This window comes from Alexandromys fortis, unplaced genomic scaffold (genome assembly GCF_014885135.2).
Source record: "Alexandromys fortis isolate MF-2015 unplaced genomic scaffold, M_Fortis_MF-2015_v1.1 scaffold_130, whole genome shotgun sequence".
Lineage (NCBI taxonomy): Eukaryota > Metazoa > Chordata > Mammalia > Rodentia > Cricetidae > Alexandromys > Alexandromys fortis.
This window is the reverse complement of record NW_026068016.1, coordinates 601,032-614,665: the sequence shown is the minus strand read 5'-3', so window position 1 is coordinate 614,665 and position 13,634 is coordinate 601,032. Positions and strand designations below refer to the sequence as shown.

The 13,634-nt window shown below is 42.3% G+C and overlaps 1 protein-coding gene across 2 annotated transcripts in view; it reads left to right on the top strand.

Moving 5' to 3' along the window:
* Fermt2 (FERM domain containing kindlin 2) overlaps window positions 1-13,634 on the top strand; it is a 78,587-nt gene that overhangs the window by 57,351 nt on the left and 7,602 nt on the right. Inside the window, exons 5-11 of one of the 2 annotated variants that reach the window (XM_050162347.1) lie at window positions 3,603-3,635; window positions 3,937-4,162; window positions 4,432-4,534; window positions 6,452-6,559; window positions 11,578-11,712; window positions 12,400-12,449; window positions 13,348-13,472. In XM_050162347.1, coding sequence (XP_050018304.1) covers window positions 3,603-3,635; window positions 3,937-4,162; window positions 4,432-4,534; window positions 6,452-6,559; window positions 11,578-11,712; window positions 12,400-12,449; window positions 13,348-13,472 — 780 coding nt within the window. The remainder of the gene's footprint in view (window positions 1-3,602; window positions 3,636-3,936; window positions 4,163-4,431; window positions 4,535-6,451; window positions 6,560-11,577; window positions 11,713-12,399; window positions 12,450-13,347; window positions 13,473-13,634) is intronic. The other variant, XM_050162348.1, reaches the window with a different exon arrangement.

The window sequence follows — 13,634 nt, the reverse complement described above, 5'->3', positions numbered from 1 at the left end:
TATATATATAACCTGTATCCATCAGAGTCCATGCTGCCTAGACAACACACACTATAAATTCTAACAGCTACATTGCCCTGCTTGTCATGAATTCACTGTTGCCAGAGCTGACCTCAAACTGTGGACGGTCCTCCTACCGTGGACTCCCCAGTACTGGGATCAGCAGCTGTGCACTACCACACACACTGAAAGCAGTTTTTCACTTTTTGCAGCATAGTCAAAGAAACGTAACATCAGAATTTATTATGCAAGTAGAAATCATCTTATTAGGAACTTTTCTTGAGAGCTGGGCAGTGGTGGCGCACACCTTTAATCCCAGCAGTCAGGACCAGAGGCAAGTAAAGCTCTGTGAGTTCGAGGTCAGCCTGGTCCACAGAGCGAATTTCAGGACAGCCAGGGCTACATAGAGAAACCCCATCTCAACAAACAAACAAAACATTTTCTTTAAAATAAAACAAAAACAAAAAACTGGGGACAGCATCTAGGAAAGGAAAAAAGTCTAGATCAATATTCTGTTTTCTTTATTAGGGAAATTATTAACATAGGATGCAGTTTTTTAAGTATCAACTATTTTAAACCTATTCTTGTTTTATATTTATTTTTTAAAGTTTTATATGCATTGGTGTTTTCCCATGGGTACTGAGTTCCCTGTAGCTACAGACAGTTGTGAGCTGCCGTGTGGGTGCTGGGAATTGAACCCAGGTCCTCCTGAAGAGTAGTTAGTGCTCTTACCCACTGAGCCATCTCTCTAGCACCTTAAACCTATTCTTTAAAGAACAAAAAAAAAAAAAACAACTCATTCTTTGAAGAAGAAAAGATTATATAGATAGGTAGATAGACAATATTAAATATTCAAATATTAAAGGTTGAAAATTTCTTCAAATTATTTTACTCAACTAAAGCAGGATTATATATTTATATATGTTTCCTTCTGTCAGTTTCCTTATGTCAGAAGTCATACACCGAATAAATTTCATTATAATAAACTCAAATAATGCACAAAATAAGCCAAGCCTAGTGTGACGATCCCTTTTAAACTATTCTTTTGCTGTTCCCTCTCAGCCATTTATTTTTTTTCCAGTTTTTATTTGTGTGTGCATGTGTGTCTCATATGTGTAGGTGGCCATGGAAGCCAGAAGAAGGTGTTGGATCCCCTGGAGCTGATATTACAGGCAGCTATGAGTTCTGGGAACTGAACTCAGGTCGTCTAGATGTTCCTAGACACTGAGCCATCTCCACAGCCCCCAAGAATTAACCGTTTCTTGATAACTGTGCTGTAACAGTTTGGACTACAGCTTGACAGTACCCTTTCCTCCTTTCCTTCCTTCTCTTTCTTTTCTAATTGTGATGTGGCCTCACAGCCATGGCTAGCTTGGGTCTCACTGTATAGCCTCAAACTCCCAGAGAAAGACTGCATATTGTACTTCAGTTTTGATTTTGTTTCAATGATCAATATTTTGATGTTTTTTCTGCGGCAAAGCAGAGAGTTCTTTCAAGTCCTTTTAAATGCTCTCAAAAGTTTCTGTATGCAAAAGCTGTCTTTATCTGTTCTCTACCTGTGTGGTATTATTGTACCGCATGGACTGCAGAAAGTTGCTATGGTTACTTCGCCATCAGTAGTGTATATGAATGTATACCCTTTTCATTCAGTCTTCCCAGTGTTGAGTATTGTAAATCTTTATACATTTTTTTTTAACCATCTTAACAATTAGTAGTATCTCGGGGTTACTTTATTTCTCATTTCTTTGATAGATGCTTTAAACACTGGGATGGTAGAATGATATTTCTTGTATTAGCCAGAAGTTCTTCTATTGATCTTTTTTTACATGCCTAGACTGCACCTTCTTTATATTTTGGTCTTTAGTGATATTGTTTTTATGTTCGAGAGCCTTCTTCTTTATATTTTGGTCTTTAGTGATACTGTTTTTATGTTCAAGAGTCTCACCTGCACGTTCGCATTTTGTTTATGGTCATTTTACTGTGTTCTAAAACAGCAGCCCTCCCAAGAGCCATGTGTGAATTGGCCCAGAATATAGTGCTCTTTGGACTATTTTCCTTTTTATGAAAGTTATCTCTCCATATTTTGTTGCTGACTGAATCTGTTTCTTCATTTCACTCTGTTTGATTTCTGCCTGAAATAGATTTGAGAGCAGGCACATAGGAAGACAAGTTAGGGTTAGCCTTTGAGCTGGCCCTGATGGAATCTAAACTATGCGTGTCCTCTGACCCAGCGGTGTGGCCAGCATTGGGAAATACGCACAGAGCTGTTTACAGAAGCTCCGTTTGCCCCCAAGACGCTCAGCAGTCAGACACTTGTGGGTTGGGAATGGACTGACTTGTATTGCATGAAGGCAGTGTGCAAACAGGCAACACCAGCTAGTCCAACGTGGCCGGCAACTTGCTGGCTCTTGACCGAGAACGTGTCCTTTAGCCTCTTTCCCTCGGTTTTGTTCTCCAGGGTGAAAATAGATTTGTTGAGACACTAAATGAGTTGTTGTCCTGTAGTATCTGTAGACAAGTGGAGCTGTGCTCTGTAAAGTGCAGGCTGTAGATGGAGAGTGGGCTCTGTTGACAGACTTTTCAGTATTGGAAACTTGAGAGTCATCCGTTTTAACTACTCAGCTCTGAGTAATTCTAGTACAGCATAGTAGGAAAGATGTCAGTATTCCAACACTCTTAGTGAAAGATTTACTCAACAAATAGGTTTTTTAAGTAAAGGAGTTTCTGCCAATTAGTTAATATTCTCCCATGCTGTGTTTGTGTGTACTCCTTAGCAGATGAGCTGGAGAAGAGGTTCCTGCCTTTGGTGAGGGTGGGAACCGTTACCCTTCCACGGGGTCCTGATTTTAAGTTTGCCAGTGACCCCTAGAGAACAGTGCCTCAGAACTGACTGTTCCTGCCTCCTCTCTGGCCCCACAGCATTGCCATGGACACAGCACAGGACTCAGGGATAGCGGGTCAGATGTGGATGGCTGACAAGATACGTTCAGTGAAAGTCCTTCAGTCTCAGTGCCGTCGCACAGGGGTGGGAGGAAGGAGGACGCGTAAGCTTATTTTTCAGTTAGATAACTGGGAGAGGGTGGATTATTAACCCTCTTCTTTCCACATCCAGTAACAGTGTAACAGCAGAAAATGAGTCAGGACGATGGCCCCAACCTAGACCACAGTGTGAGAGCCTGTCTCTAAAAACAGGACAGGACCGGATAGAATATAACAGACTGAGACATGTCTTTGATATCCAGGTTATCCAGGTGAAAGAGCATGTGTTGTATCATTAGCTAGTGTGCTTCATTTATGTAGCCTCTACTGTGTGGCTCGCCCTGTCACACTGCGGGACCCTTAGATAAACGAGGTGACACCTCTGGCTCCAGTTCAGCTGTATATGAACCAAATCACGGCCTGCCTGATTAAAGCACAGCTTCATTTCTGCATTGGACAAAATACTGTGTTCCTGTTGAAGCTCCTGAGATTTTAGTGTGCCTACTCGTGACCCACAACTGGGGTGAATCTGTTTCCCCTCTTCCCCGTTTCCTCTTCATTCCTTTGTCTTCTGGTGTTGCCTTTCCTTTGCCTTCTGAACTCCTTTCTTTCCTTTCCTATAGGCATCGATGTTCTTTACATTGGCCCTCTGAAAGGTGAGCCTCACCACAATCACACACACGGTGTTGGTCTGTGCGCTTCAGCTATGGCCTCATCCCCTAGTTCCCTCAGCCGGCTTTCTCCTCAGAACCGCCACCACTTTAATCACATCACGGCTTTGGTACTGTGTGTTCTGTTGTATGAGCACAGTTACTTTGTGTTTTGAGGCAGGCAAATAATGTGCTAAGCTTTCCTTCCAGATTGAAGCTTGTGGCTCATTGTGCTTCCTGCCGTAGTGTGTGTGCTCACTGAGCTGAGTCTGAGTCCCCCTCACAGCTGTCTCTTCCCACTTACTAGGAGGCATATACTCCAGCCCTGGACTTTACAGCAAAACAATGACGCCCACTTACGACGCTCATGATGGAAGCCCCTTGTCACCAACTTCTGCCTGGTTTGGCGACAGTGCTCTGTCAGAAGGCAATCCCGGGATACTTGCTGTCAGTCAGCCGGTAACATCGCCAGAAATACTGGCAAAGATGTTCAAGCCTCAAGCTCTTCTTGATAAAGCAAAAACGAACCAAGGGTAAGTTTTTGTTTTTTTGAGACAGGGTATCTCTATGTAGCCCTGGCTCTCCTGGAACTCACTCAATCTGTAGACCAGGCTGACCCAAAATTCACAGAGATCTGCCTGTCTCTGCCTCCCCAGTGCTGGGATTTTAAAAATTATTCATCACTAGGCCTACCCATGGGTAAGTTTTAGGGGGACAGGCGCAAGCAAAGAATGTACCTGGTAGGGCTGGGTGTTTGGTTAATTGTGTTTGCTTTGCTCATCGCTCTTCTCCCTTTGTTCAGGTGGCTTGATTCCTCGAGATCGCTAATGGAGCAGGATGTGAAGGAAAATGAGGCCTTGCTACTCCGGTTCAAGTACTACAGCTTTTTTGATTTGAATCCAAAGGTACCAAGGATCACAAGGAATCTTTTCTGCCTGTTTCCTTTCTCATTTGAATGTTAAGACACTGTAGCAAGTTTGGAATAATATTCAAAACCCAGACCTTTAGGCAAAAGTGTGTGTATCCTGAATAAATCTGGTATTTTCTTAGGGTTGTTGTATACATGTTATTCACAGAATTATGTGAGCATATAATGAAAGACAAGAGGCTAGATCAGTGGTTCTCAACCTATAGGGCCTGACCCCTTTGGGGTTTGTACAACCCTTTCAGAGGGGTGGCCTGCAACCATTGGAAAACCAATGTTTACATTACAATTCATAACAGCAGCAAAATTACAGTTATGCAGGCCCTACAGGTTGAGAACCACTGATCTAGTGTCGTCTTTCATCGTGTGCTCACACAATTCTGTGTATAACATGTGTACAGCAAACTGTGTGTACAGAACTATCGGAGTTTTATTTTTAGGCCATATCTACTTTTAGTTGTAGGTTGGGGAGTGAGTGGAATGTTTGGTTAGCATTTTAAGAGAGCGTTTCTTTTCGCTAATATAACTAAATGGACAGTTTATGATATGGATACACATACTTTCCCAAAGTGTCTCTGTCCTCCTGTTTTGGACATTTAAAATAGCTCCTCCTCCCAAGGGTCTACCCTTCATGTGTTTCTCGTGAGTGAGGTATTTCCCAAAGTAATTAATTTGTACTCACTGAGTTCTGTTGTGGCAAGTCAGAATAATAATGTTAAAATCAATCTGTATTTGTACCTTGTTTTAATTCTTTCCAACCTCTTTTCCCCCCTCCTCCTTTCCTTTCTTTATCCGGTGTTTGCTTTTTGAGACAGAATCCAGCCATTCTGCATAGGCTGTGGAACTTAGTATGAAACCCAGGCTGACTCTGGGTGTGGATTACAAGCGTACATCAGTACCCAGTTTTGTGGGGTTTGTTCTGTTTTTGAGACAGTGCCTTGCTGTGCAGCCTGGGCTGGCCTAGAAACAAGGATCCTCCTGCTTTAGCTTTCCCAGTGCCCGCGTAGCAGTCATGAGCCACCGCACCCTCCTTCAAGTCAGACACATAGTCGTTACGTGAACCTCCTTTTTTCCCTTCAGTGCTAGGGGTCAAATCCTCTCTCGTGCTAGGCAATCCCTTCTGCTTACTGAACTAAATTCCTGAGTGATTTTCTTGTCATAGTTTGTCGTTTTAAATAGAAAATTAGATGTATCTATAGTCATATCTAATATAATAGATCTCTTCCTTTTTTAGAATTAACCATTTTGATAATAAAAAGTTGAAAAAAATTACATACTCACTTTTTGTCATGCTTTAGACATGAGTATATATGGTGTTAAAGTCGTAGTGCAAGCTTTTAATGGCAACACCCAGGAGGCAGAGGCAAGAGGATCTCTGAATTCAAGACTAGTTAGTTAGTCTAGACAGCAATCTAAGGCCAACCAAACCTACACAGTGAGACCCTTGTCTCAAAAGGTGGAGAAGGGGTGCTAGAGAGATAGATTCCTGGTTAAGAGCACTTGCAGAGGACCTGGGTCCCAGCACCTACATGGTAGCTCACAACCATGCATTAACTCCAGTTCCAGGGCACCCAGCAGGCACCAGGCACGCATGTAGTGTATACACGTACACAAGAGCAAAACACTCATGAAATAATTTTATTAAAAAGAGACCACTTAAAGACATTATTTTAAAATTTAGGTGTGTTTAGTGCAGGAGCCCACAGAGGCCAGACATATCAGAACCCCTGGGATCTGGAATTCAGGCAATTATGAGCCATCTTACATGGGTGCTAGGAACAGTATGCACTCCTAACTGCTGAGCCATCTCTCAAGCCTCAAAAGTGAATATTTAACACTGAAAACTTTCTGGTATTGAATACTGTGTATTGAAGCCCGTGTTTCTCTCATTCTGCAGTACGATGCTATCAGAATCAATCAACTTTATGAGCAGGCCAAGTGGGCTCTTCTCCTGGAAGAGATTGAATGCACCGAGGAGGAGATGATGATGTTTGCAGCCTTGCAGGTAATGTGACATATAGCGACTGGTTCTTAACTGGGAAGAAGAGAGTGCTGTAGTAACCCTAGCATTTGATACTGTTGTTGTGCTGTGTAGGAAGTGGTTCATGGGGCTGGCAAGATGGCCCAGCAAGCAGATGTGTGCTACCAAGCATGGTAACCCAAGTTTAGTATTCAGGACCTACTTGGTGGAAGGAGAGAACCAACTCCCAAAATCATCTGAGGCTGGGCATATTGGCACACACCTTTAATCCCAGCCCTGGGGAGGCTAGGGCAGCTAGTGCTGCATAGTGAGACTCCTTTTGTTTTAATGTCTTCTCACTTCCATGTGCACACGTGCGTGGACATGCAAACACACTAACTAATGGAAATTTGTAAGCATTGGAAGTGGACATTTACAAAAGTGAAACAAGCATGATTATTATTTTTTTCGTTTTTTGGTTTTTCTAAACAGGGTTTCTCTGTGTAGCCTTGGCTGTCCTGGAACTCACTCTGCAGCCCAGGCTGGCCTCGAACTGAGAGATCCACCTGTTCTGCCACCCTGGTTCTGAAATTAAATATGTGCGCCACCAAGGCCAAGCTAATGATTATTTTTGTTTCATTCGTTTTAAAGTATTTAAGAATCAGCCGGGCGGTGGTGGCGCACGCCTTTAATCCCAGCAGGAGTCAAAAGCAGGCGGATCTCTGTGAGTTTGAGGCCAACCTGGTCTAGAGAGCTAGTTCCAGGACAGGCTTCAAAGCTACAGAGAAACCCTGTCTCGAAAAACTAAATAAGTAAATAAATAAAATATTTAATAGTCAGTTGGGTGGTGGTGGTATACACCTTCAGTTCCAACACTTAGGAGGCAGAGGCAGGTGGATCTCAGTGAGTTTGAGGCCAGCTTGGTCTACCAAGTGAGTTCCAGGACAGCCAGGACTATTATACAGAGAAACCCTGTCTCAAAAAATAAACAAATATACAAAAAAGAAACAAGGCTGGAGAGATGGCTCAGAGGTTAGTGTTCTGACTGCTCTTCTAGAGGTCCCGAGTTTAATTCCTAGCAACAACATAGCGGCTCACAAACATCTATAATGAGATCTGGTGCCTTCTTCTGGTGTTCAGGCATACATACAGGCAGAATATTTTATTTATATATATATACATATATATATATACATATATATATAATCTTAATATACATATATATTTAAGAATTGCCAGGTGGTGGTGGCACACACCTTTAATCCCAGTACTCAGGAGGCAGAGGCAGGCAAATCTCTGTGAGTTCAAGACCAGCCTGGTCTACAGAGCAAGTTCCAGGACAGGCTCCAAAACTATACAGTGAAACTCTGTCTTGAAGAAAACAAAGAAAGAAAAATAAATAAAAGAAGAAAAAAGAATCAGTGGTACTTTTGGTAACTTTTCTTTATCTTGTGAGAAAAAATGGTCATTTCCCTTCTAGCCTATAGTAACCTGAAATTAAGTCAGTTTTCTCTTGGAAATAAAATACTAATACTATGAAGTTGATGATAAGGCACATTGGAAGCTGGCAGTAGAGTAAGATAAACATAAGTGTTTTTACAATATTAATTATTAAGTAGAAAGCTAATGTTTCTTTAAGCCAGTATTTCTTCAGATATGAGCCTTGGATAACACATGCTTCAGAATTATAGTGGTACTTATTAAATTAATTACCCCACTCCCATTACTGATCCACCCTCCAGTATGGCTTTAGACAAACCAGTGTTCTTAGAAGCACTGAGGTCCATTGTCAGCAGCTTGATTCTCTTTCAGATTTCAGTATGTCTGAGTGGGGCTTTGGCAAGTATTCTTGGGTTGTGATGGGACTCTAGTCTTCCCTAAGGTCCCAGCGCAATTAATAGTCTTTAAATAGAAGTGGGAGAAGCAAAGTTGGTCCTCAGTGAAGAATCTCTAACTATAAGGATTCACTTTTCTCAGAACGCAGAAATGCTGCCAAACTTCCAAATGCACCAACACACCAGAAAGTTAAGCTGTAACCCAGGGTCACCATTGGAAGGTTGCTGGCAGGTGGGCAAATTCATCAGCTGTTCCAGAGAGTTGACTAAGCAGCTGGTTTAGAATCTTACAGTTAGAAAAGTAGATAAAAGACAGGATCTTCTGAGTAAATTGGGAGCATGGGGACCTTGGAAGAGGGTTGAAGGGGAGGGGAGCAGAGAAAAATGTAGAACTCAATAAAAATCAATTTTAAAAAACCGTTCGCTGGACGGTGGTGGCGCACACCTTTAATACCAGCACTTCGGAGGTGAGGCAGGTGAGTTCAAGGCCAGCCTCGTCTACAAGAGCTAGTTCCAGGACAAGTTCCAAAACTACAGAGAAAGCCTGTCTTAAAAAAAAAAAAAAAAAAAAAAAAAATCTTACAGTTCTCAGGGCCTTCCGGCTGTCTGGAGAATTTCCTGAATTAAATCTGGCATAGTTCACTGGGAAGCTCTTACCTGAGTGACTCTTCAAATATACCTTTCACACTTTGAATACAGACTCATTGTTTTCTGGTGGAAATTTTGCCAAAAGCAAGAATAAGACATGTAAAATACATCTGTGAAAAACCATAAGTTTAAATTTTATAACAGTATTCTTTATCATTTTGTTGTTGTTTAGGTATTGTGCTAGGAAATGAGCCCGTAGTCTTGCACATGCTAAGCAAGCTTTGTACCACTGGGCTCTATCCCAGCAAAACTTAGATTCTATTCACAGTAATTGAAGGGCCTCAAACCATAACTCTCTTGGACCATTGTAATGGATAGATGGATGGATGGGTGGGTGGGTGGATAGATGGATGATGGATGGGTGGGTGGTGGATAGATGGATGGATGGGTGGGTGGTGGATAGATGGATGGTGGATGGATGATGGATGGGTGGGTGGGTGGGTGGATAGATGGATGATGGATGGGTGGGTGGTGGATGGATGGATGATGGATGGGTGGGTGGTGGATGGATGGATGGATGATGGATGGGTGGGTGGTGGGATGGATGGATGGATGGGTGGATGGGTAGGTGGATGGATGGATGAATGATGGATGATGGACTCTTGTCCTTCCCAGTGTGACCACACTGAATAGAACTCATGTGTCTGCTCCTCGCCATTGAAAACAAAGTATGATGGAGCCTGCAACCCACACATTGAACTGCTCTGTCTTTGGGGCACCCAGATCTCTGTAAATTAGGCTTATTATAGCAAGAAGAAAGAAAAATAGTATAAACTAGATAAAAAATAAAGCTGAAAAAATATAACATGGCCTCTTGTATCAGGATCAGCCAAAGTGCTTTAAAAAATGTGGATTTCGGGCTGAGCCACAGAGTTGCTGAGTCAGGATCTCTGGGGTGGGGTGGTGGGAGGAAAGGGGGAGTCTACATTTTAACCAGCTCTTCACACATCCTTTTTTCTTTTATTTATTTTATTAACATTTTTTCATTTATTTTACATGCCAGCCACAGTTTCCCTGCCTCCTCTCTTCCCACTCCCTCCCACTCTCTGATTCTCTTCTACCGCCTCCCCATCCACTCCTCTGTCTCCATTCCCAAAGGGACAGGCTTCCTGTAGGCGTGAGCAAAGCTTGGAGCCATACGCCCTACAGTCTCTGCTTCCCTTGTTCTCATTGGTTATCACAAGTTCATATGCCCAACAGTCTCTGCTTCCCTTGTTCTCATTGGTTATCACAAGTTCTGTCACCGCAAAGATCTGTTTGCCCAGTTGGAAGCTATAACTATTGGCTACTGAGTCTTAGAACACAGGACTGGTAGTTGGCCTTGGGTCCATCAATTGAGTGTTCCCACATCAAGTAAATGGATACTTGAGAAGTTCAGAGCCGCTTCTGCCTTGAGTAGCAGCTGATGAGAATTACACCAGATGCTGTTGATCTCTCAAAATCTCTCAGGCTTGATAGCAAAACTTAATAGATTTTTAATATTCTGAGTCATCAAGTGTATTTTAAAACAGCTATTTTTAAAATAAATCTTTATTTATTATGTATAGTGTTCTACCTGCATGTTTGCTTGCATGCCAGAAAAGGGCACCAGATCTCATTACAGATGGCTGTGAGCCACCATGTGGTTGCTGGGAATTGAACTCAGTAAGTACCTGGAAGAACAGCCAGTGTTCTTAATCTCTGAGCCATCTCTCCAGCCCTAAAAATAGCTATTTTATATTTTAGAAGATTCTATGCCTGTTTCCTCACTAGATAGAAGGGCCGTCTGGTTGTACTTACACACTCTCTGTTCATACATATGAACGGTTTCTTATTCTTCGATGGCTGAGACTATGGAGTATTGAAGACAGAACTGGGGAAAGTGGAGCTGGTGTTCACTTTTCCCTGGAGTGAGAATGGTGATACTTTGCTCCGGGTGATTAGGACTGTAGGCCAGCGAGGGCTCATTTTCTCAGTGATGTGAGACAAGCCAGTCAGTTCGTCTCTACAGGAGCTTCATGCATGGTCTGAGGCTTCCTGGGATGTGCATCTGTTCAAGGCACAGGACAGAATGCACTGAAAGCCAGCCACCCCACAACAAAACAACCAAAACTCAGCTTTGTAAATGCCTCCCGTCATATGAAGGGAGGCAGAAACTGGATCCGTTTGTGTGTACACAGAGACTGCACTCATTTTGGATAAGTTTTTTCTGATCAGGTCTGTCACACTGATCCCAGGTGCCATGGCTTTTTACCCTTCTAGTTTCAGGACATTTTAAGTGTTGAGGTGTTTTATCTGCAGTTTTGTCTGTGCACATGTTTGTGCAGTATCTGTGGAGACCAGAAGAGGGCGCTAGATTCACTGGACCTGCAGTTAATAGAAGGTTGTGAGCTGCCATGTGGCTGCTAGAAATCAAACCCGGATTCACTGTAAGCAGCTAGTGCTTTTAGCTACTGAGCCATCATCTCTCCAGCATCCTACCCTGACGCTTTATCTTTGCAAATCAGATAAAAAAGCATCCAGTATAGAGCCAGGTAGTAATTTCATCTTAAAGTTCTGCAACTGAACAGTCATTTCAACAACATGCTGTTGTGGTTTCAGTATCATATCAATAAGCTGTCAATCATGACGTCAGAAAACCATCTGAACAACAGTGACAAAGACGTGGATGAAGTTGATGCTGCCCTTTCTGATCTGGAGATCACTTTGGAAGGCGGGAAAACATCAACAATTCTGGTGAGGTGGCTCTTTAGCTAATGTTTGACTTTAGTTGAGGCTTACCTTTTTGTGGGTTTTCCATGGCCAGCTGTGGTACCTGGAAGGTGGAGAAAAGTGTTCAGTTCTTTCCAGAAGTTTGTCATAGATTTTCAGAGAAGTTTTTTGTGGTGGAAGGATCAATGCCAGGGCCTCGTTCTCCACCCAGAAAACCTTTTCTCAGGAAATAGTGCCTCTGACCTCTAGGGCTTCCCATTCTGAAGCCCTCTCTAAGTACTTGTTTTGGGGAAGCATCATAAAGCCATGGTAAGTTGGCTTACTTGATACACATTAGAAAGAAGAGAAATGAGCCTCGTGATAACCTAAATGTTGCTTATTTTTAAAACTGAGGAAGGAGTTATCGATGAAGAAACATTTTTCTTTGTGCCATTATGATTTATAATATTTCCATATATTGCTGTAAACCATTTCAGCTATATTTAGATGTAACAATACATTCTTGGGAATTGTACAAATGTCATGTTGTTCAAGTTTTTATTAGCTTTGTGTAATATTTGAAAATGCCTTTGTAATAAGACCATCTAATATGATCATATCATTTCTATCTTTAACAACTGTATTTTGAATATTAAATAAGCAGTTTTAAAAATCAGATACCAAACTAAATTTAAAAGATTAAGAAAAATATTATTTTAATCCTTTACCTAGGGTGACATTACTTCAATTCCAGAACTTGCTGACTATATTAAAGTTTTCAAGTAAGTACAAAAGTGGGATAGATTTCAAATATCAATAAGAACTATCAGTTTTATAATCAGGTTCTCATTTAAATTTACAGTAATTCGATGTCAATTATTTATAAAATAAATCTGTAAGATTTACCAGTTAGATATACACTTAAAGTTAAATTCATGTTCTTTAGTTCACTAAACTAAAACCACAAAAATCATTGCTTTATTTGATCTTAAAGTCACGGGGCTGATTGTATCATAGTTGGTAATAGTGGCTGACGGCAGTGGTCTGCATTAAAAGTGGCACATGGTGTCCTGGGAACGCAGTGTTACGTCCTTGCTCAAGCTCCAGACTCCATTGCCCTGTCATGTGCCGCTGGACCCTCTCTTGTAAGGTCCCAGTAAGTTTTTCATCTTCCAAACTGAGAGCTGGGCAGTAGGGTAGGTGGGAGACAGCTGTGCTTCGCGAGGCTGGAAATGCTGTAGCTCACAGAATAGAGCGCTTCTGAGAAAGGGACGATTTCAGAACTTCTCTATCTCTACCTTTTCCCTTTTCCACACTCTCACTGTGCCACCTTCTGTGTTTGGCTCTGGAGTGGCATGTCTGTGTCATGACTGACCCTTTGACTGCAGTCATGTTGAGTACACATATGCAGAGATTTTCACAGCCATGATGCTGAGGGCACCACCGCATCTACAGGGTTTTCCAGATGGACAGCTTGAAGGGTAAAGTGTGGGCTGGGGCTCTCTACCCTCTCGGTGTTTGCGATCTTCTGGAGTAGACTGAGAAGGGGGCACACCAGGGAAAGCTGGCCAAAGGCAGATGATGCTTTGTGTTTTTCAGCACTGAGAAATTTAACTGCTAAAACAGCCTTGATGAAGTCATGTCAAAGTGGTTATTGTCTCGATTCTGTTTGCTATCTAGGCCTAAAAAGCTGACTTTAAAAGGGTACAAGCAGTACTGGTGCACGTTCAAAGACACATCCATCTCCTGCTATAAGAGCCGAGAAGAGTCCAGTGGTACACCTGCTCATCAGATGAATCTCAGAGGTAAGGGGGCCTCGTGTGACCTGTGGAGGCTTTGCCGTGTTCTTGGTTCTGCAGTTTGTGTGTTCAGTTGCATGTGGGTATTTGTTCTGATCTCTGGCCTGACCCGAGTTGAAGTGCACAACATTTAGCTCTCTCATCAAATAAATTTGTGATGTCTCTCTC